We start from the raw sequence: 25,421 nt of genomic DNA on the forward strand, positions 1-25,421 counted from the left end.
CTGTTAGAGGCCCTGCACGATCAAGCGCTTCCCCCGCGTAAAACGCTTACGATATTAAGGGGGGAATATAATGATATTTTGGTTATTAAATGCGTGTAATTAATTTATGCACCGCGGAAAATAAAGTTGGTATTATGACCTCAGAAAAACAGAAAGAACTGAAGTAGTGAAGTAAAAAAAAAGTAAAAAAAACACACTCTTTACAACTAAACTTCAAGACAGAGTTTTTTTTTTGTATGTATGAATAATAATAGTAACAATATAAAGTAATAATATAAATAGAGTTAATAATACTACAACAGTGATCAGCATCGGCAACTTTTGTTCTCATTTAGTATTTAAATAAAATACTGCTTAATATGAAATAATAAATATTCATAAATAGGGAAGACCATGTTGTAACACTTTTTGTGATTATTTCCAATAAATTAGAAACTAGTCACACTGATATAACCAATGTGCTTTACAATAACCTTTAACTACTGAAACAATGCATTTAAGTGGTTTTATGAAATATGTACAGGTCGCAGAATTGATTTAAAAACAGTCACTACACTGTTACAACCGTCCCAGAATACAGTATCCATAATTAATTAATAGAACACTCAAAAATGAAAAGTTTATATTATAAATTACTGAAACAATGCATTTAAGTGTTTTATGAAATATGTACAGGTCACGCATGTGATTTAAATTTACAGTCACTCCACTGTTACAACCGTCCCAGTGTAAAGTATATCCGTAATTAATCAAACACTGAAAATGGAAAATATTATTTATTTGTCATTCACGTTTTTGTTCTTATTTTCTTTTTTAAAAATATAATTAATGATTACTAATAAAGAAAATCGGAAGTAGACTTTCAGCACCGCGGTCAGCGGCTCCTGCTCTCCTTACTGAAAAAAATGAGCTGTACATTTAGGTTGAGATCATGAGATAAATCTGAAAGAAATATTGGCTAATCACATTGTAGTCTAATTTTATTTTTGCTTACTTAAACTATCCGATCAGGTCGAGAGATCTGCGTTTTACAAGTGTAAAATATTATTAAGAATTAATACAAAACCGTACCTAAGAAAAAAATCAGTTATCAGTGATCCAGTTAATGGGGAACTATGGGCTGCATTTTAGCTTGATCCTGATTTATTGTTGTGATGCACATAAAGAGTTTCAGACAAGTTTGATGTGAAACTTGCTGCTCTACATAAAAAAAAAATCTTGACAAGGCAGAATTTGTTGAAAGTCGTGTTGATGATGGGAACCAGGTATACAACATTGGTATTCTATTTACATTACACATAAAACCCCAAAAGACATCAGCTTCACTAAAGCCTTTGGATAATTATTAATAGGTATATTCTTTCATACCTATAGTATCACCACTAGTGTAAGCATATCCAATAGGGTGAATTTGCCTGTAATCATATAATGAATAGTAATTTAACTAGGCACAATTTACAAACAAAAATTAAAAATATAAAAAAAGAGAAATACTTCTATGTAAGATTGCAACAATTTTATTTTCATATTTGCAAGAAAAATGTATTCACATGTATTTTACATGACTCACTCTTCTCACACTAAAACATCATATCACTAATGTTCCCTTTAGCCAGTCAAATATAATCTTTAATTTCACAGATTAGCCTATAATATTCATGTGTGAGAACCATGTGAGGAAAGTATGTGCAAAAAAAAGTAGTGTACATTGCGGTAAGTCCAGAAGATCATTTTTAATGACATTTATAACACTTGGCTTGTATATGTATGGAATCATACAGAAGGTCCTCGATTGACTTTCCTATACTGAAACCATCCAAGCACCATCCTCGCCTCTCTGTAAACACAAATAATAGATTTCAGGTAGATATTTGTATATGTTCATTGTTGGAATCAAACCTTGGAATGCTTCCAAACAGCTTCCCAACAATTAAGTGACTAAACAGTGATATTATTACATGTACGCATCTGTTCAAAGTATATAAACTCTCGACCCACCCACAAAAAGGCAATACAGATTCGAATGTCTCCTTTAAATCTGTGAGTAGAATAGAAATAAGTTACCATCACAGTTGTAGCACAGAACTGTGTCCCTGAATTATTTTCAGCTACACAGAGCATATGATCAAGTAAATCCCAGGTTTAACACAAAAACAGAAACAAAGAAACGTGCAAAGACCAGAAACAAACAAATAAACAAACAGATAAACAAAAATAAAATACAGATCAAGTTTAAATCGTAGAGGAGTGACCAAGACTACACTATACTACTAAATTATTAAACAACACTTTATTATCAGTACACTATGTCTACATACAGATTGTATGCTAACCACTCTGTTTAAAAAATAAGTGGTAAATTTGTATTTTAGGGCTACCTACTTATGGGCTTTTTAACACATTTATAAGCTAGAAATAATGTATTTACAAAGCAGTATTCGGGTATTTATGAAAAGCTTATGCCATCACTCACAACATAAGATGTTAAATGACACAACATATATATGTGTATTAACATCATCATTATATTTACATTACATTTACTGAAATATATTTAAAACACTACATCCATATTTACATGTATTTAATATATATATAATATATATATTTTCATGTATTTAATATAACAATATACAGCTCTGAAAAAATGAGAAAATGGGCCACTTCAGTTTCTGAATCAGTTTCTCTGATTGTGCTATTTATAGGTATATGTTGGAATAAAATGAACATTTTTGTTTTATTCTATAAACTACAGACAACATTTCTCCCAAATTTTAAGAGTTTAGAAATCAATATTTGGTGGAATAACCCTGGTTTTTAATCAGTTTTCATGCATCTTGGCATGTTCTCCTCCACCAGTCTTACACACTGCTTTTGGATAACTTTATGCCAGTCCTGGTGCAGAAAATCAAGCAGTTCAGCTTGGTCTGATGGCTTGTGATCATCCATCTTACTCTTGATTATATTCCAGAGGTTTTCAATTTTGTAAAATCAAAGAAACTTATAATTTTAAGTGGCCTCTTTTTTCAGAGCTGTATATGAAGTGTTCAAAACTCTTATATGCTTTTTTTGTGTTAGGATTTTCTTAAGACAGATTCCCACTTATAAATAATGTGGATAATTTCTATGAATTATTTTGAGGCTCATGTGTGTTGTATTAATACAATCTGATTGTATTACGGCATATTGTAGGTAATGGCATAAGCTGGTCATAAATATTCAAGCACTGCTGTAAAAATACATAATATGATGCTTACGAATGTGTTATGAAGACATGTATGTATGTATGTATGTATGTATACTTTAAATAAAGTGTTGCCAAATAACTGCATTCAACCTTAAGCTGTGTCAATTCATACCATAACAAATGGTACTCAATTATTTCAAGCTTATAAAATCTCTGTATAACAGGACAACGCATCCCACTCTCCTCATCTATAGTCAGTTTTAAGTTTCCACATCCCCTCCTGCCCAGGGGTCCTATGGAAGTCACAGATGTTCCTGAGCAGTTCTCTAAACACTGGAGTCTGTGAGGAGGTCAGCCGGGGGGTGAAGTACTCTAAGATCTCTTTAGTGCTGGCCTGGCCGTCCACCTGAGCCTGGAAGGCCACAAAGTTCCTCAGGTCCACCAGCAGCTCATCGTGCTCTGTAGGTGGGGCAGGAGGGGCAGAAGACTGGCTTCCTTCCACCTCCTCTTCCTCTTCCTGACCCTGTGGTAAGCTAAGATGATTCCTGGCTTTCATTTTGGCCAGCAGTGAGGAAGAGGAGAGGGAAGCAGAAACTGACTCTTCCTCCACTCCCTCTCCGCTGAAATGGGCAGATGACCCTGGTTTCTTGATCCCGGATTTCTTTATAATAGCTGCATCCTACAAAAACAAACACACACACAAACACAGAGATGATTAAATAACAATTGATTAGATTGCCATTGTTTCCATCAAAACAACACTTCAATATAGGGTACATTATAGGATATTATTATATTTTGTACCTTGCACTTCTCTGTTGATTTTTGCGTGGGTCCAGATGGCTGAGCGAGTACTGGATTTTTCTTCTGTCCGAATCTTTTCCTGAAAACAAAGTACAAATGAGATAATTTACTATTTCATATTTCAGTAATTCTGCTTAACGTAATGGAGGTTTTAGGATGTGTTTACACTTATAATAAAAAAATGAGTCAGAACCCAGGACTGATTCTGGGCTTGCAGAACAGAATCAGAACAGTCATGTTACAAAAAAATTAACCAATCATGTAACCCCAGGAATCAGTACTCTGGACCACTCTCAAGGCTCGAAACAGCTTTTATACTTGATGAAATGAACCAAACTCACAAACAATTGATCCTATGTCTGGAAAACATCCCAGAAAAAAAACCACTTAGTTTCCTGCTGTAGCTCCAGCAATCTTACCTGGCAGGTGCTGGTGTGGCTTGTGCGGGTCCTCTGGAGTAGGGTAATCTGCATTGTTGTCTAGACACCTTCAGTGCTCTCAGAGCATCTTTAGCAACCCGGTTGGCCTCAGCCTCGACCAGGACATAGTCTGGGTTCGATGCCTCCATGATGGTGTCATGTTTCATGACGCTGTGTATTCCTGATTTCTTGAACAGTTTGGCAAGAACATAATCATCACTCTTGCGCTCATCTTTTTTTTCTTCCTGCTCCTCATTGTCCTCTTTCTTGTACTGTCTCTTCTTCACCAGGTGAGAAATGCGATGGCCTTCAAATCGGGCATCCTCTCGGTGCTTGCGCTTTTTATGCTTGTGTTTGTGAGTATCTGAAGGTACACTCGTCGTGTCTGTTTTGTCACAGTGCTTCTTCTTCTCTCTGTGTTTCTGTGAAGTGCTGGGACCAAAACGGTCATTCTGAGGGCTGTTCGTTAACGAGCCTGCAGAAGAGTTCTGTGTGGATTCAACATTTAAAGAGTCTATTTTGGAGTTATTGTTGGAGAGGCGGAGTGAGGTAGTGCCTCTGTGTGATGATGGATCTGAGGAAGCATTTTGGTCTTTAACATGCAATGAAGAAGACTGGCTCTCCGCTGGCTTTGATGGCATCTGAGGTGTTTTGTGTCTCTTTGGAATCTGTACATCTGAACCAGTGCCTAAACCAAGAGAACACAATATTACCAGGTTGCACACAATGCGATTCAGATGTAATGTATGACATGTCCATATACACAGTTTAGTCATAATATTATGACCATCTTTTTGTTACTATTCTCGTTGTGCATCTAATCAGCTTTATCGCTATTAGGGGTGTGAGATTAAAATGTGACAATAAATCTCGTCAAGCTTGAAGCTGTTTAACAAAAGAAAAAAAAAAAGTTTAGCATGGACTTTTTAGGAGAAATCTGGCAACACAGTAGCAATGGCGGCGAGTGCAGCGGCTGAGAAGTCAGAGCAGCTCTCAGCAGAAGAGGAAAATCTGAGCATATAGGACCTAAATTTTTTTTTATTTATTTTTTTTTATTTATATTGTATCTATTTTTATATATTCAATATGGGAGAGAAACCAGCCTATTAAGTTTGCGTTATATGAATTTGTAAAAAATATTTTTTATAAAATCTAAAATATTTTAAAATCTTGTCTCATCTCTTTCTCTGGAACCCAGTATCGTGTCTTGTCACCTGTCATAGGATGAGTGTCTCGTCACACCCCTACATGCTATAGTTCTATAGTTACAGAATGTAGTCCATCTGTTTCTCTGCATACTTTATTACCCTTCTTTCTCCCTGTGCTTCAATGCCCTAGACAATGTAGGACCATAACAGAGCAGGTATTATTTGGATACTGAATCATTCTCAGCACTGCAGTGATACTGACATGGTGGTGGTGTGAAATATCCAGTAGTGTCCTCTGACTACTGATGAAGGACCAAAGATTCCGACCATTGAATTATAGGGACTACAGTCTGTACTTATAGAACGACAAAGTGCTCCTATACACTTAGTGAAGTTGAAGAAGAACAATGATGAACAATGAGTGTGGAAACAACAAGATTAAATTAACACTTTGTAAGCAGGCTACTTTCTGAGTTGGCACAAAAACATTTTTTTTTGCTTAAAAAACGAACTTGATCTAATGGCTATTGATTATTACATCAATACCTGCGAATATTGCGCTGGTCTCTGTTCCCTGGGAGCCATCAGGACTGCTAAGTGTAAAAAGCTCATAAATATCGTTGGACTTGAAAAATCGGCGCTGCTTTGGATCCTTGAGCACACGGTTGGTGAGAAACTGCTTGAAGATCTGTCTGTAGAATTAGACAAGGGAGCATCATATTAGCTTTCAGTAATATCTCTAACAATACTCTCTGGACCCACATTTCAGACATTTTCATAATGACTTATAAATAAAGCTATATCAGTGTTGAGCCTGACCTGCCACAACATTGTGCAGCTTAATAGTGTAAATGCTGTTAAAGTATATCAGCTCATAAATAGCCCTGAAATTAGTAAATTAATATATTAACAATCTATAATTTCATATTAGTTAGGAATTCCCATCGCCTCATTATGAAAATCACACAATGGGCTAGGACTGTCTTTAGCGACCGATTTGCAAATTTGTTTTGATTTTTAATGACAATATAACCCATTTCAATTACTGTCAGTTGAGCTCCTGCAGACAATGGCATTATGGAGTGGATTGCTTTGCCTTATTATTACCAACTAAAAGACAAGCGGAAATAATTAGAAATAAGAAATGCACTTTAATAATCTATGCTCTGAAAAATAAAATTATATATTAAGTTTCATTATAATATCATTCAAATAATACTTTTTTTTAATACACTATGGATATATGCACTCTAAACTGTGTCAAAAATAACTTACCTGTGGTAAATCTTCTCTTCAATGGTCCCGGCAGTCAGTAGCCTGTAAACAGTCACCTGCTGCTTCTGTCCTATCCTCCAGGCACGCTCACGGGCCTACAGGCAGGAGACAAGTACAATCTATAGTTATCTCCTTATTCAAAAACCAGCAAGTCACAGGTAGACTGAACAACACTAAGCCTCATCAGTCAGTTTTCATCAAATTCCCTACTAAAAGCATGCAGTCAACATTTGTATCCTACAGCAAATACATAACATATTCATCAAACCTGAGTGTCTGTACTGGGGTTCCAGTCTGGGTCGTAGATGATGACTCTGTTGGCTCCAGTCAGGTTGACACCCAAGCCTCCGACTTTGGTCGTCAGAAGAAAAACGAATATATCCTTGTTCTGCAAAACATCAGATCACAATGACATCAAACTACAGATACACAATCTGAACCTTGGGACACATGCTAATTTCTTCCTAAATAAACACAATAAAAAAAGATATAATAATTTTTTTGGAGTAATCTGGTGTCCAGAGTAGGGGTGAAACAACTACTCGAGTAATTAGAGTTACTAAATTAAACAAAATTGATAGATTAATTTTGTGTGCCTCAAGTAATCGTTTAATTAACTTTAAAGGAAGCAGGTGGAGGAGGCGGAGGTTTTTAGAGCGACAACGGTGTGGAATACGGATTATTAGTAATTCTGTCTAATGTGTGTGGTTAGTTTAATACAACTAAGACAAGTTCTAGACTTAATACAGGCTTTATGTAATCAGTAAACACAGCGCTGTGGAGTTTATAAATAAATACGTTAAAGTCAGCGAGATAAAGTTACTCTGGTCGGAATGCACGGCCATGAACTTACTGTATTGTCTAAGATGCACAACATAAAACCAATGTTTATGCCTTTATTACTGATTAATGCCCTATATTTAATACTTACAAGAAATCCTAAGTTGAAATAATTGAACTTAATTTATTAATAATTAATTATTATATTATTACTTGTGGTATTTATTTATGTCTATTTTGTGTTTTATTTATTTCTATTTGTGTTTGCAATGTGGAAATGTATGTTCTGAATTTAAAAATTAAACCAATTGGTCACTTATTATTAAGTGAAATTTCTTATTTTATGTTTTATCCGATTACTCGATTAATCAAATCGATTTTTCAGTAGAGTACTCGATTACTAAAATAATCGATAGCTGCAGCCCTAGTCCAGAGATCATCTACTACATTTTTTTTTCACTTTTTTTTGCTTCCTATTTCACAGCCTGCAACACGAGCACAAAGCACAATCAATCCACCACGGTGCTTAACAGTTGGAGAGCTGTTCTTTTAAAGAAACTCTGCTTTCTTTTTCCCCACACAAACAATTGCTCTGCAAGCTGTGTAAGGCTTGTTCCACTGAAAATGTCTGAGGCTCTTATATGAGCAGTTCTCCAGACATCCATTTGACCACTACTGTTCTTATTAACTTTATTTAATTTAATTAAATGATGAATTGAGACAGCATGTTCTTATAGACTTTTTCTGTTTGGGGCAACAACTTTTGATGCTAAGCAGCTGCTTAGAGAAGCCCATTGCTGAAGGTATGGGGAGACAGATTATTAGCTGACGCTCTTATTCAGAGCGACTTACAAGGTTATTCCTATTACAAAGGTGGGCCAATGTAGTGTTAGGAGTCTTTCCCAAGGACTCTTACTGGTATAGCGCAGCATTCAGTCACCCAGACCTGGAATTGAACTGCAGTCCCCTATGTAGCGTGGTAATTAGCTTACTGGCAGGTAGTGGTGTTATCCACTGCACCCCACCAACCACATCACCTGGCCTTTCTAAATTAAAATCGGTTGTACACAAGCTATAGCCATATCAATTCTCAGAACTCTTGAGGTCTTCAAACATTTGGATGGTGTTTATTTTTTCACTCTGGCATTATACTAAATAGATAAGAGAAAAAAATAAGAGCCCACTTAAAAATTATGAGTTTCTTTGATTTTACCCAATTGAAAATCTCTGGATTATAATCAAGAGGAAGATGAATGATCACAAGCCATCACACCAAGCTGAACTGCCTGAATTTTTGCACCAGGAGTGGCATAAAGTCCAAAAGTAGTGTGTAAGATTGGTGGAGGAGAACATGTCAAGATGCATGAAAACTGTGTACAAAAAAAAAAACTGTAAAAAACAGCATTTTTCCACCAAATATTAATTTCTGAACTTGATCTTGTTTTCATTGCATTGTCTGAAGTCTAAAAGATCTGCATATTTTTTATTATTTCAGCAATTTCTCATGTTCTGCAAATAAGTGATCTAAATGCAATATTTTTATTTGAAAATGTTTATTTTACTCAAACATATAGCAAAAACAGAGAAAGTGATTCAGAAACTGAAGTGGTCTCTTAATTTTTTCCAAAGTAATTTCAGTTTTTACTGTATGTAATACACCAACCATACATAAATGTAAAAAAAAATATATATATATATATATATATATATATATATATATATATATATATATATATATATATATATATATATATATGTTTAACTTTTTTTAAATGATCTTAATGCCTTTTGGAGATCACTTGGTCTTCAACCTAACTTTATTAGGTTCTTCTCCATTACTGACCATTAGGGCCGGCTAAACTTTGGAATCCCACTCTAACATGTAACCACCAAAAGAGCAACACAAACATCACGAGCAATCAATAATATTTACCTCATTGTACCGAGCTATGAGTGGCTGCCTGGATGCGATGGTGGTGGTGCCGTCCATTTTGAGGAAGGAGTATCCATTTCCCCTCACAAACACCTCCAGGATCTCCAGCATCTGTGTGTGTGGGAGAAATGGTTTCAGACAGAGCATTGAGAACAGGATTAGTGCTAATAGGATTAAGGGAGATTAATATTACATGTACAGAAGTACCAACTGTGTGGGTTTTAGGTTCCCTCTGAAGCCAAATCTCATTTCTATTGAACAAAGACAGCTGGGTCCTGACAGACACCCTACAATGCAATAAGGGCTCATAATGAATTCTATTAGAGGGAAAAATGACATAATATCTTTATTGGTTCTTTAGTGGCTTCTTCTGGAGATACGGCAAGTGCACCTTATCCATCAATACACAGGGTTTATTCACATTTCTTTACTTAAGGCATGTCCACTGAGGCCGAGGATAAATGGGTGCTCTTAAAGAAATTTAGATGACAAAAGGCCAAAATGAATCTTTCCTATTCTGTGTCATCTTTTAATTCACTGCTTTAATAAATCTACAATTTCATCAGAACTGGGCCATAATTTGAAAGATTAACATAATGGCGTTACGATTGTGGGAACATTTACCATGTTATGGACATGGCTGAATTATTTCAGATACATTCACACTGCATTTTTCTATTCTATCGATATAATAATTGAGTATCTAATAGCATTTTTTTTCAAGTTGTTACAGCTTGTACTGTTCTTGCCCGTTCAGAACACTGACCTGTCTGGACTGTGTGAAGAGCAGGACACGATGTCCCTGTTTATACCACAGCCTGAGCAGAGACTCCACCACTATAAGCTTCCCCGAACGCTTCCAGTACCCAAAGTGCTCTTCCTCGGTCAGTTCCTCCTCAGGCACACCCTTCAGAAGCCGTGGCCCACCAGAGAACAGGTCTGGGTGGTTACAGATCTTCCTCAGGGCTATAAGACCAGAGAAAACCTAAAGGAAGAGAAAGCACGCTTTAGCTAAATATTACAGGGAGATAGGGCTTAACAGAATGCTTCTGTCAAACAGTACACTACACACGAAGGCCTTAATAAATTCAATTGATTTAATAAGGGTCATTGAGCAGAGTAAAGTAAAAAGAAGTCTCTTACTTCTGGGAGTTCAACGGTCCTTGCATTATATATGTGCGTTAATGGACTATTGTGACCACAAAAGAGGTTTGTAAACTGCATTAATGTCCGCAGCTTTTGCTTCTGCACACATTTGGAGCTCTGTGATGAATAGCTTATTTGAAAAAACCTTTCTGACAGTGTGCACATAAAACATACACAGCTCTGGAAAAAAATATGAGACCACTTCAGTTCCTGAATCAGTTTCTCCGATTTCGCTATTTATAGGTATATGTTTTAGTAAAATGAACACTGTTATTTTATTTTATAAACTACGGACAAAATTTCACCCAAATTCCAAATAAAAATAGTCATTTAGAGCCTTTATTTGCAGAAAACGAGAAATAACTGAAATAACAAAAAGACGCAGAGCTTTCAGACATTAAATAATGCAAAGAAAATAAGTTTTAAGAGTTCAGAAATCAATATTTGGTGGAATAACCCTAATTTTTAATCACAGTTTTTTATCTATCTTGGCATGTTCTCCTCCACCGGCCTTACACACTGCTTTTGGATAACTTTAAGCCACTCCTGGTGCAAAATTTAAGAAGTTCAGTTTGGTTTGATGGCTTGTGATCATCCATCTTCCTCTTGATTATATTCCCGAGGGTTTCAATTTGGTAAAACCAAAGAAACTCTTTTTTAAGCAGTCTCATTTTTTTTCAGAGAAATTATTTATTTTGCAGGGGAAAAAACGAAATTACAAAAATTACTTTTAAAGTATTAAAAAAAAATTTTTTTAAAAAATGAAGTTGCACTCAGAAGAAAGAGTTGGATTTTAATGCTTCAATGATAAAAGTTACAATAAAAAAAAATTGACTGATATGGGCAACTTTTGGTCATATTTATTGAGCTACACATATAGACGTAGAGTGTAAGGCACATGAAACTCCATCTTAGCATGGTGTTGTAGAGGTTCCTAATGGTGTCCTGCAATAATCAATGTTATGCACCTAAAGAATTCGCGGCACGAGTGGAGAGTACATTTGCATCCCAATACCAGAAGAATCTTTTCTGAAGATGACTCACTCCATGATAGTCTGACATAACTACCCACCAAGCTTCATTCCTGTTGGTTGATTCCTTTAGGGTGCAAGTATTTATCTGATGATAAGTGTATATTCATAACTTCATACCTTTACAAGCATTTGTAAGCATTAATTCAGGCATGATACAAAATGATGTTCAAAATGAACATCTCTACTAATCTAACTAATGTTGTGTGCATTCGAACTGACTGCAAAGGGAGTGGCACATTTCTAGAGAATAAATTGAATAATAAATAAGGCTCTCATTCATTCAGCACAACAATGACACACATTTAAAGCAAATGAATAAAACATTTCCATCCTGTAACATGTTTATTTAGCTTTTTCTCTAAATAAAATATTTGAAACAGACTGAAACACTTCTCTTAAGCTATTAAAGTCTCCTCAGTCCACTCTGTGGACTCATCATGTAAATTAGCAGTGTGTGCTAACCAGCTAATGGCTTACTAGCTTTCCACATTATGACTGTTCCCATCACTTAAGCTCATATCCTCTTGTGATGGATGAATGACTGAATTACCTGCATATCTCCATTCAGAATCTGATACACTTCTTTGGAATCCAGAAAGTCCTGATAGACTTTCCGCTGGTCTTCAGTTAATCTGCAGAAAAGCACCTGAAGAAAAAAAAGAACACAAAATTTACAGAATATAACAATATCTAAAACACTATATATTTATACTATAGAAATTGTTATTGTGATAGACAATATATGTAGAGAGTTCAATTAGGTATTTAATTGGATGGATTGCAGCAGATTCTAATTAAAAATAAAAAAATATTTTTTAAATATATTATTTTATTTAGTTGTAAAGAATCTGCTCTCAAGTCACAAAACAGTGTCAAAATATCACAATAAATATTGTCTATTATGAAAATATCTATAAAATAATAAGATATATTTTTACCAATTCAGCAAGCCACATACAGAATAACTACAAAAAAATGACATAGCAAAATAAAAACTGATGTAACTAATTACATATGTAATTTAACTAATATGCAATGTAACTAATTTGGAATAAATCTTTGTCAGGTTACTTTTATCTGTGAAATATTCAGTGAAGCTGCACAGAATAACAGTCATTTCATATATTTGCAATGAACTTGGATTTGTTTACTTAAAAATATTGATTACATTTTTCCAAATCAAATTTATTCATTAAAAAATATATTTAGAGAACTTAATATAGGTAAGTTTGTCATAGATGCAAAACACACACACACATATATATAAGTTTTATATATATATATAATGAAAAAACAATCTATTAAACTTAAAATAAATGAAAGATAAGTAAATTAAGTGTTTTTTTCTCCAGTCAAATTCTACATGATTAGTAAATAGTGTGCATACCTGCTCGCTTTTATCTGGTAATGCAAGATTAGCCTTTACATCAGCCTTCATCCTCCTCAGCAGGTACGGGTTGATACTGTCGCGCAGGACACAGGCACACTTATAGGCAGTCTGCACCTGAAAAACAGGGAAACACATCAGGGTAGAAGACCAGGCAGAAACAAATAGGCAATTAGCAATTAGAAATCCCACTGCTGTCTATACAGCAGAGAAGTTCAATTACAGCTGAGTTTTGATTCCTGGAGACAGCACACACACACAGTAAATATTCTCTTCTAAACAACAGCCAACAAGAACACACTTTATGAAGTGCTCGTGGAACTGTGTGTCCTGAGGCATGTCAGCAGCAGCCCTCACTTCTCTTCCTTTCAGCAGATTGACACATTAAAGATTCATAAGAGTGCTGCTGGACTCCAGAGGGGACGCACACGCTTTTATCAATAATGTTCTCCTGATCCAGTGTTAGGCCAAATGCCATTTAGCAGTAATTTAAAGGGATCCGCAGATCAAAAGAAAGCCAGCAGTAGAGCCACAACACTGCAGGGCACACAATAAGCCTGGATTAGAGCCCACTTGAGAAAACAAGAGAGAGCATCACAGAGAGAGAAGAAGAAAGGGAGAGAGAGGGGAGGACAGTGCGATTAGCTGAATGAAAGCACATGAAGGGTGTGAGAGCATATGCTACAGTAATGGAGGCTTGTGGAAAATGCTCCAGGCATCATGTACACCTCTCCTTACTGATTAACTCAAAAAGAATATGAGTCCTGACACCAAGGGCCATTTCACTCACTAGCTAAAGGCAACACAATAAAATGTTCAATAGGAAGTTACAGTTTAATAGCTTACTTAAATTTACATTAATAGTTAACCTAAGCGCCTTTCTCTACAAAGAAGAAAAATCAACAGTGTGCTTTAATGTAAACAATTATTAACTATAATTTCTCTTAAATAGGGCTGCAACTAATGATTATTTTGGTAGTCGACTAATCTGAAGATTATTTTTTCGATTAGTCTATTAGTCAAAGATTATTTCTGCCATGTCCTCATCCCTAAAAACAATAGAAACAGCTGAACACGAGATTTAAATGCCATTTAAATGTCTGGATGTTGTTAAAATACTCTCAACACATACAAATACATTACTTCTGTTAATTCATTGAGGTATTTAAATGTAAACAAGCAAAACTGTATAACAGTGTACAATGCTGGTGTAATGTATGTACAAATATAATATAATAATATATACCGGTAATATAATATAATTAAATAGTGCTGCATGATATTGAAGAAAATAATACTGACTTTGCTATTGGGGTGTGCCATGTTATATCATATGTTATTATCTTGGCAAGAAATTTGAATATTGTTATCACAAAAATACCCTGAAATAAAGAGATATTTTTAGTGCCATGTAGAATATCAGGGTACACACCGTTCTCATTTCCCATTTAATATCTGCCAGAAACCAACAGACCAGATTAAATCAGATTAAAGCTGTTAATTACTATCTATTTTACTTCAGTCCTGGATATACAGAGTGCATTATTAGTAAAATGAAATGTTGGACCATTGTCTTCTGTCACAATCTAATAAATAAAAAAACTCAATTAGGGCTGTGCCTTATCGTATCATGAGCTATAATATCAGCAAATAAAAATAAATACTAATTTTGACATTGAATCTGATTTTGCATTGTACATACTGTACAATATGTATAAGCTTTTGTGATAACGATACTAAAATGACATGCAAACACAGACACCCACACACACACACACATAATTACACTAGTTACATTATTACACTATTAATGTAAAATCGTGTGCAGCTCTAAATAACTGCTACTGAAAACAGAAGCTACAGGAGATGGGTGCATGTCTTGCCATTTAATTAATGTTTTTATATATATATAACATTAATATTTAGTAAAAGGTTTCTATTTCTGCAAAATGAAGTAATGCAAAAAATTAAAAATATTCATAGCATTTAGGCAGTGTCTGTCTGGGTGCAAAACTGCAACATTATTTTCAAATATTTACAAATGATTCAATTTGAACAGTTAAAGCATTATAGAATATAATTAATTGTCAATAGCAACAGAAAACTGTTGTCCCACACCCTAATTGGACCCTAATTAAAATCTACTGATATCATAAAATCATCATTAATTGGCCTTTAATATACATAATTAAATAGTAGCAGGTATATGACCAGAGTATGACCATGTTTCAACAAATGCATGAGTGGGACTGTGTGTTTTCAACAGGGTCTTACCTGCACTGGAGAGGCATTGGAATATCCTCCCATGGTGATAGGCACAGAGAACTGCTCCATGAAGACAGGAAGAGTGCCCAGTTTCCCTGGGAACACAAAGTCAAAGAGGGACCACAGCTCCTTCAGGTTGTTCTGCATGGGTGAGCCGGAGAGGATGAAGCGGTGAGGGGTCCGGAACTGGGTGTACAAAACAAAACCAACAATAAAAGTTAAAAAAGTATATAAATGAAAAATTATTTCAACAAAGCCCAAGTATGAGGTACAATGTAGGTGAAGGGGAAGTGAATACAAAAGTATATTACAAGATTTTCAGGAATTATCGGAAAAGTATAATACATTGGCTCTAAAAGCACCATTAACTTCAGTTCATTTAATACAAAATCGAAGTGATGTGGAATTTCCAATGGATTTTTTTAATATCATGATCTATAATGCTATAGCACACATAAATTAATTAAAAAACAGAGTGAAGTAAGATAAGAGGTTTGAGCAGGACAAAAATAGATTTCAGGCTACACCAATGAATGTGGTGTAAATATATTAAACAGCATAAACAGGTTAAAACAACATAATCCTACAGTTTGCCTTAACAGCTCTATTACTTCATTTAAAGCCATAAAGAGTGTCCTGCATTTTAATTTATGCATATCGTCCACCTCTACCTCCTAACCATGAGTAATCAAAGTCCTGGTAACCTGCTTGCATGCAACAGTGACTCCTGCATTGGGGTTCCTGATCTTGTGGCCCTCATCCAGGATGACATAATGCCAGTCGTACTTCTGGATGTAATCCTGCATGATCCGCACATACGAGTAAGAAGTGATGAGGATGCCGTGACCAGCAGCTATCTCAGGGATGAGCTTTTCCTGGAAAACACACAATGACAAAACACTGATGATCATGACCCCCCTACTAACAGAGCAGTATTCATTTACTGTTAAGAGTCACACTGAACACAGAAAATACTGCGATAAGTCATCTGCACCAGGCTCCTGTCTTCATCACACCCGCTACCACTAGATATCCACCTCCACGCTTCACACAGAAAGCCTCAAGTGAATTCCAATTAAAAGCGCACCAGCCATGTAACCCCTAGATTTTTCCCTTCTTTACTTTGTAGCCAATTAATAAGGTACATCTGGTCAGAGGCAGTGTTAGCGTGAGCGTGAAAACTCTGTCATTAGGCATAAACGCAGCACACCCGTGCCCCCCCACCTTCCCCCCAAGCTCCTGAGACCAATCCTCCTCCTAGAGGGCAAAGCGTGGACTGCCAGGCAACAGCCCCCATTAATCACTGTGTCAGGCAGGGAGAGGGGGGTAGAAGAGAGGAGCCCTCATAGTAAACACCTCACAGCAGCCCTACAGCAGCTCCCGCTACCTTAGCTTTAATTAATTTAACATTTCCTTGGAGCCAAATCTAGTCCACAAAAAGGATATCTGCTTACAAAGGGGAAAAATATCATGCTGGAATGAATAGCGTAAAAGCAGGTCTATGATGCTCTGTCGCAGTTGTTCTGTCATGTTTGCCCTCAGCTTGGAAATTTTCATTTAAATAAGCTTAATATCAAAAATAATAGTTAAAGTTTTGGATAGTCTTTTTTATTAAAATCTTGCAGTTTATAGAGAAGATACTTTCAAATAAATGTGACTGGAAAGTTGCTTAAAACACTCCTATCTGTTGCAAAGTTTTCCAAAAACAGTTTACACCTATTTAGACCTGGCCACTTAATTTCACACAAAGCGAACAGGTGTAAACAGGATCTTAGTGTTTGAAACATTTTAACTGGTAGAGAGTGTGTTCGGTGTGATGCTTGCTCAACAATTTAAGAATCATCATGTGCTAAGGTGCTACTGGGAAAGTCAGTCATCCAGCATATGTACCCATATGACACATATAGACCCAAATCTGCAAAACCTCATATAAAAAAAAAATAAAAAATAAATAAAAAAATAAATAAAATAATCACACACCCGCTTGCTAGTAAAGGAACCCGTCTCATGAAGAACCGCCACACGGAAAGGAGGCCACCAGGTATGGAATTCCTTCACCCACTGATGCATGACTGTAGCTGGACATACGATGACAGTGGGCCCTAATCCAGCATACCTGATGACACAGATAATGACAAAAGTCAATGTATCATATTGGCACATTATAGTCATAATAACATTTGTAATGGAGATTTTCAATGAGCTTTGAAAGAAGTGCAGAGTAAGGCACAGGAAATAAAGACAAAATAAATGGAATAACTTCAAGCACTTAAAAGATTCATCAACTGATAATTTTATATAAATGATGCTTCCTAAATACAGGAAAGCACAGAATATCATTAAACATTACTTTTTATGTATAGCAAGACAAAAATACATATATGACATATAATACATATAAATGATAAAAAAAGGCAAAGCAAAATGAATCCAAATGTCTTACATTAATCAGCATACTACAGTACACACACTACATATAATGAGGAAAAGTTATTTGCTTTGCTTTGAATTAAAAGAACTTTGAGTAGTGCAGATCTATAGATGAGACGAAGAGCATGTTTGAACTAAATGAGGGGGTCATGAACTCAGAGCTGATGCTAGTCTAGCGTAATGCTCCCCCTGCGTGTTTCGCCAATGGAGATGAATCGACAAAATGCACTAAATGGCTCTAGGAGCATTATAGCCTATGATATGATATTCCGGACCGTGGCAGCCATTGATATTGAGCCGTAATTGAGTTTGCAAACAATCAATTTGCGGATGGGCGACGCCAGACATAGTAGTATTGACCAGCCAGGAGGCCCCCACCCTCAGCAAACACGGCACTGAAAAACAAAAAGGCACTGCCTTAAACGTATTTAATTATGTGTTTCATGTTTAATTTCCTGCCCTCCCCCTCCCCTACAGTTACTCTCATTCCACGTCCTTGTTCTTCCTTTGATGTCGCCACTAAGAGAATTAGAGGGATATCATAATTGAAACGTCTTTAATAATTCACGCCAAACCTCTCTCCACCAGCAATCCAGCTGCTGAAATATTCATTGCAATCAAGACTTTCAGTCTAACGGGGGTGGGTGTGTGGGGGGATGCTGAGTTGGGTGTGTGTGCTTAAAAAAAAAAAAAGTAAAAATACATGCTAAAATACATATTTTTTGAATATCATTCAGAGCATGGGATGTATGTGCAACCACAGGGGTAGTAAAGGGGGTAAATGTGGACATGCGAGGTCTCTTGCCTGTAATTGGAGCCGCGTGTCCTCAGCTTGCTGTAGCTCAGGCCTGCCAGGAAGGCAATTACCTGGATGGTCTTGCCAAGGCCCATCTCGTCTCCCAGAATGCCTCCTGCCTGCTGGCAGTGCAGTTCCCACATCCACCTGACACCTGTCTGCTGATACCTGGACAACAAAAGCAAGCATGTAGGACAAAACGCCAGCAAAGCACAACACAAACACCACACCTGATCAATTAATCATAGGGCCATTATCTCTATTGATTCTAAATAAATGGCCTGTAAGTGTTGTCCGATTGATGTGTTGTAAAACATAGCCGCGGCACACTAGCAGCAGCAGCAGCAGCTTCCTGTTGTAAGCCTAGAGCTCTAAATGTGCGGAACAGTAAATCCATCCATCTATCTATTAGTGATGCTTTCATTCTACTGTCTTAAATTCTTATTTTTTTTAAATCATTATTAAATAAATAATAAATAAATGGCAATTAAAAGATAAGTATCTGTAATCAGATCTATAAATGTGATTTCTGCTTCTGTCTGTAGACCTATTTCCCAAGCAAACACATTTGTCATCTGTAAAAGTATAAATCCCACATCCTCACTTGAAGAGTTTCTTCCACAGAAAGCCTGGCATCTTAAAACCTTCATCAAACTCAACGTCGCTCTCCTCAGACTCATCCTCTCCTGCTTGTCTCCTCCGCTCTTTGTCCTGGAGTCTCTGCCTCTTCCACTTCCTGCAGGATGACAGTCCCAACATTAGTGACAGTGTTTCCCCTGCTGCTTTCAAACAATGTCTGATCTAGGTTTTCGATTAGCCTAAAGGAGTCTGACGCCACTGAAACTATTCAACCGCTGACAGTCTTAATTTGACTCAGCAAGCATTGTTTAAAAAGCCACCTCTGGGAGGGCTCGCTACAGAGTGTGTAAAGGCACTGTATGGGCAGGTAGTCCTAGTCCCTGGCCTCTACTTTTAATTTCCCAGTCTGAGAGGGAGGTAGAGAGAGGCCACAGCTCTGCCTTAGTTAGCTCCCTCGCCATCATTCTTGCAGGGCAGCTTTAATTGAACCACTTCTGGCTGCGGGGATACGGCAGTTAGTGGCAGTGTCATCACGGAAGCAAATTAAGATTGATACAGACAATTAGGAGTTTGAGCTCCCCAAGAAAGGTGTGGAGAGAGGAGTGGAGGGAAAAAAAATCCATCTTCATTTGGGCCTGGCCCTGTCACTCCACAATGAAACTGTTCCCTTTATCTGGGGCTTCCGAGACTGCACTTGTAATTAAGTCAAGACTAAGCATTGGTTCAGTTAATTACGTTTTTTTATTCTTCCCACCTCCTCCACTCCACACTGTAGTGCTCTACTAGCAGCATCCAGAAATGTGGGGCTGCATTCACGTTCAAATTACAGCGCAGAAAGTGTGGAGAAACAGAGCGTGCCAACTCAATTTCCTCACTATAAATACCGCTTCTCAATCTTGTTAGGTTTGGTACCATCTATTTTCACATTAGCATTGTGGAGTAAATAGATGCATATTATAATGAGGGGAAAAAATATGAATAGACTGAGAATTTGCTTAGTCAAAGAGCAGCTGCCAATCTCTTCAATGGATTATCTATTCTAGCACAAATAGCAGGCAAAAGATTGTTACATGAATCATTAACTCAACATGTGAATTTTCTATGGTATTCCTAATGTATTACTATTAACGCATTTATAACACATTTTGGCCTAGGCATTCCTGCTAATCTTACCTAATCCTTTGCCGGTAGTATTCAATATCGCCGTCGTCTTTGTATTTCTTCATCTTGCCGTTTTTCCCGGACTCCTCATCCTCTTCTGAGCTGCTGGGGAGGTATTCATCACTATCGTCTTCTTTCCTGGGCTTCCTGGGCTTGGCCTCTTTCTTTTTCTTATAGGGCTTTAGTTTATACTCCTCATTTTCATCAACCCAGAACTCATCATCTGGCTCCGGTTCGTCAGGGTCCATAAGTTCATCACTAGGAACATACACTGAGCCCTCACTGTCCGAGTCTCCTTCCCGATGTCTCTTCTTCTTGGTCTGAGGAAACTCTTTCTCCACTTTAGGTCTGGCTTTAGGGTGAGCCTTTAAGGCTGTCCTCTGAAGCTTTCGCATGCGCTTCTGCAGCTTCTTCTCTTGTTTGGTCGAAACACCGTTCTTAGGAGCCTCTGATAGGGAAGTCTTTTTGGCCTTCTTCTTCTGGGGGTTTTTCTTCCTCTGCTCTGCCATACTGGCTTGGTCAGCTAGGTATTTGTCAAAGCCAGAGTTTTCGCTGAGCATCACCTTCCGCGGCTCCTTCTTTTCTTCCTTCTGAGGAATCCGTGTGCCAAATGGTGTCATGTGACCTGTGCGGATGAGCTCTTCCCATTCTGTCTCCTGAGCTGGCATGAGCATACTGCCAAGTGTGGAAGGGCCTGGCTCTGAAATCACATACAAAAAAAAAACAAAAAAAAAAAACACATGTCCATGTTCAGTAAGGATGATGCCATGATTGGTTTAAGGTTGAAGCAATTCATCATAGCAGCATGTAAGGCTTGTATTAAGACAACATCATGATGATGGTCATCTATATGTGGGTATCTGGCACAAAGACTTTAGCACTTAAGTTTCTGTCATTTTACCAAATTCAAAACCTCTGAAATATAATCAAGAGGAAGATCACAAGCCATCAAACCAAGCTGAAATGCATGAAAACTGTGATTAAAAAACAGGGTTATTCCACCAAATATTGATTTCTGAACTCTTAAAACGTAATTGTTTTTTTTTTACATTATTTGAGGTCTGAAAGCTCTGCATCTTTTTTTGTTATTTCAGCAATTTCTCATTTTCCAAAAAATAAATGCTCTAAATGAAAATATTTTTATTTGGAATTTGGGAGAAATGTTGTCCATAGTTTATAGAATAAAATAACAATGTTCATTTTACACAAACATATACCTATAAATAGCAAAATCAAAAAAACTAATTCAAAAACTGGAGTGGTCTCTTAATTTTTCTCAGAGCTTTATATGTATTTGTATTTGTTTTTGGATTCCTACATTTCATGTTCATATTTCACTTTATATTTCCTGAATTTGGTATTTTTGCCATCTGCATAAAAATGGCATTAGTGACATTAGTTAGGCTGCTCGTTGCACATTCAATCGAGACACAGTACTTTAATCATAATTTATTGCTTCTCATTTCATTGTGATATCCAACAGCTTTATGAAACATCATATTTTATGTTCAAATTGTGCAGCCCTCCTTTACAGTTTCAGTAATAATTTTTTGGTGTCTATTTGATAGATAATAAAACTACAATCACAAGATAAAGACCATAAAATAGCAGTGGGGATTTGTGGGTATTACCCATGATATCCAGGATGGGACAGGAAAGGAAGAGATTGTGTGTCATTTACTGGCTGTTCCATTTTGTGTTTAAAGAACAGCCAAAATCCATACAAATTAAATAAGTAGCAGCAAAATTTTATAGCAACAAAAATGTTTGATGATTTCTTAATGTAATGTAAAATGCAAGAAGCAGACAAGTTTAGTTCTTTTTGCATGGGTTCACAATATTTCACACCCTCTTTAAGCTGAACAAAGCAATAATGCATTATTTAAAACTATTAAAAAAAGAAACTCGGCTTCTATTACTAGTTTCAGTATCTTTCAAATGTATTTCATTTAATAAAAACTGGGTTTCACAGGCATGTGCTTGAAATGTAAGTGTTTATGGCCAAACCAGTGGACATTTATTATATTTGAATTTAGAAATCCTAGTAGCTGTGGTTCTCTGGTCTTATTTTGGTATCAGTTACATCCCTAGCATTATCTAGCCAAAGCTAGCTTACTGAAAACGAACATGTTGAAAGATATAAAAAAACAATTCAGTGTATTAACCTATACTTGTATGTAGTCAATTTAAAAACTACGTTGCCAGGTTTACCCTACCAAAGTTATATCATAATAAGTAAAAGAGATTCCCATACTAAACGTTCTAATACGTTAAAGTGTATAGCACAAAAAGTTAAACAATTTAGTAATAAAAAAGAAACTCATACTAAAAATAAAGCCACACTGTACTAGTGACATTAAAATATACTAATTAAATTCACCCAAGTGAGTTTTTACGTCAGATTCCTTTAAAATGCCCTCTATCAGACACTGCCTGAAAGAGACTGATAGACCCATGTGGCATTAAAAAGGAACGGTGCGACATTAATAAGAGACTGATCTATGGGCAGCAATAGCTATAAAGTTGTATTTCAAACTCACCTTCATCATCCTCAGTCAATACTTCCGCCTCAAGCTTCAGGATATCCTCTCCCCCAAGAACGGCTTGTAATCTCCTCTGCTTGGCTCTGATCTTTTTTAACTGCTTCTCCTGTAAAATGATAAGAGGGTTTAAACTTATAAAAATGCTGATACAGTAGATACTCCCTTGATTTATTGTTGATTTGTTATCTTATCTTGATTTATTATTGGAGTTAAAATGTCTCAGCAATGTACTAGATAACGTTTTAGGGACATGAGTAATGAGCAAAAAATGTAAGGGTGGATAATAATGATAATAATAATATTAATAATAAAAAACAAACTATAACAAAGTCTTTGAATTTAGAATGAAAGTCAGCGCAGAGATTTTGCTCCAAATAATTTTGTACCATTTCTATTAAAAAACAACTGCCATATTAAATTCTGCCACATTTGTAGACACACACACAACAAAAGGATCTGTATCATCCTTTTCAGTCAATCCAATCAGAAAAACTCATGGCAGTGCATCTAAAAGGAAAAAAAAACGCTTTTCTGCTTACTTTGTTCTCTTTTTGCCTTTTGACAGACTCAATTTTCCGGCTGATGTCCTTGCTGGAGGTGGCATAAGGAGTGAGCTGCTCTATTATTTTGTTGATTTGTTTTAGAGCAGTTGTGCATGACCTAAAAAAATCACAATACACAAACATAAATATACATATATATTCAGTATGTCTGACATCATTTTTGGCTGAACTCATCTGATGGAGGCAGTTCTTTACTCAATACCTGACATCATCCAGTACAGACTCGTACTCTTTCTCGGCCTCAGCCTTGGCCGCAGCCTGGTTGGCCTCGTGGATGGCTCTGTCCACTTGCTGTAGGACCCCCTGCTCCAGAACATCCTGGTCATAGACGTCCACCCCCAGGCCCTGGAGCTCAGCCGCCTGAGCATTCTGAGCAACAGCCTGGATCTGCTGACGGTTGATCTGGAGCAGAAGCTGGGATTTTCTGGAGATCTCTGGTCCCACAGTTTCAGGACAGGCTGCTGCTGGCTCTTCAAGGCCTCGGCCGGGGATGGACAGGCCGGCGGTCCCTCTGTTGATCCCATTATTCTCCTCTTGGCCTCCTGGTGTTAGAGCACTGACAGGACTGGACAGGGCTGGAGAGTCTTGGTCCTCATTGTTGTCGACTGGCATTTTTATACAGCTGTAAGCCGGAACGACAACGCACAGTAAACGACTCCTGTACTAAACCCATCATAAAGTATACGTAAAATAAATCTAAAATGTAACTAAAGAAAAATATTCAAATGTAGTAAAACATTACAATGCATGTTCTTTTATGACACCCATGATAAAAAAGGTAAAGGCAGTTGTAACTATTGTTGTAATTACAACAACTAAAATACAAAGCCCCTAAGGTGACATGAGCTTAAAAAATGCATGGTCACAACTTTTTATAGCGTGGGAACAAGATCCTAATGCAAGCCAACGTCTTATTTAGGCGTTATTTAAGTCTTTGCCACGACTTAATGACACTGTTCCTACACCTTAATAAGTCGTGGCCGCGCATTAGGATCTGGATCGTCTTTTACATTATGTCAGCTTAGGGGCTGCGTAGAAAAGTGTTAACCAAACAGTTAGAAATTAAGTTAACTAATTAACCTGTAGCAAAACTGTTAGCTTAACTAATGCTAACAGGCTAGCTGCCTATCTGTCACACTCTTAAAAAACTCTTAACCTCGCCAAAAACTGCCCGTAGTAAATAGCTAGGTTAGATAACTTCGCTAATGTAAGTTACAGTTAGCTAACTAGCTAAGTTATTTAACCCACATTTATCTAGCTATTTAACTACACCGTCTGACTACAAACAATCATGGTTAACATGTAACACTAGCTAAATAACATATAAGTTATAGCTACCGTTACATATACCAATAAATATAAAGCGGACTGCATATACAAAACTGTTAAATTAAACCATAAAGTAACTTAGTTAACAGTATATTCGGTATATTCAGTTATCCAGGTTAGCTGAGATAAGCTAAGCTAGCTTTTATCTATTGTCGCCCGTGTTAAAGAGCTAAGGAATCTTTCAGCTGTTAAATAACCAGCTGGTTATTGTTAGCTAGTTAGCCAATAAGCTAACCCAGATTTTTTGGTTAGACAGCCTCCTGGTGTTTCCATATTTACTCAAACATGTAAAATTATATTCTGACAAGAACAAACCTTCCAAACGATCGAAATCTGTTCAACAGTTTATTCGTTTTACAGTAAAATCCATGAAGACAAGTGTACTACTCTCTCTCACACCGCCGCGCGTCCCTTATACAATAACCTCAGAACTGTGAAGAGAGAGAACACCACTCACCAACACTCTCACCACCTGTCAAAATAAAAGCTCCCTTTCTCCTCGCCTCTCTCTCTATTAAAATTCTTAAAATTACATATAAAAATAAAAGTTCTCTGTCTGTCTATCTTTTTCTCTCTCCTCTTTTAAAATCCACTTAACAGCTGTAAGTTGTTATCCAACGAACTCTTTGCTAAAAGTCACCC

General features: G+C 36.6%; 1 protein-coding gene across 1 annotated transcript; it reads right to left on the reverse strand.

The window, feature by feature from the left end:
• Positions 1-1,713: 1,713 nt before the first annotated feature.
• Positions 1,714-25,207, reverse strand: ercc6 (excision repair cross-complementation group 6). Its single transcript, XM_007249533.4, has 20 exons — positions 25,095-25,207; positions 23,653-24,072; positions 23,427-23,547; positions 22,885-22,993; positions 20,357-21,044; positions 19,209-19,340; positions 18,614-18,772; positions 17,359-17,494; positions 16,083-16,253; positions 15,388-15,564; positions 13,114-13,230; positions 12,277-12,372; positions 10,313-10,531; positions 9,547-9,657; positions 7,102-7,221; positions 6,834-6,928; positions 6,105-6,250; positions 4,411-5,098; positions 3,992-4,070; positions 1,714-3,866 (listed from the first exon to the last, which is right to left on the reverse strand). The coding sequence occupies exons 2-20, from the start codon at positions 24,060-24,062 to the stop codon at positions 3,432-3,434; spliced, it is 4,209 nt and encodes a 1,402-aa protein (XP_007249595.3). The 5' UTR covers positions 24,063-24,072; positions 25,095-25,207; the 3' UTR covers positions 1,714-3,431.
• Between the last annotated feature and the right edge of the window lie 214 nt (positions 25,208-25,421).

This window comes from Astyanax mexicanus, chromosome 7, assembly GCF_023375975.1.
Source record: "Astyanax mexicanus isolate ESR-SI-001 chromosome 7, AstMex3_surface, whole genome shotgun sequence".
NCBI lineage: Eukaryota > Metazoa > Chordata > Actinopteri > Characiformes > Acestrorhamphidae > Astyanax > Astyanax mexicanus.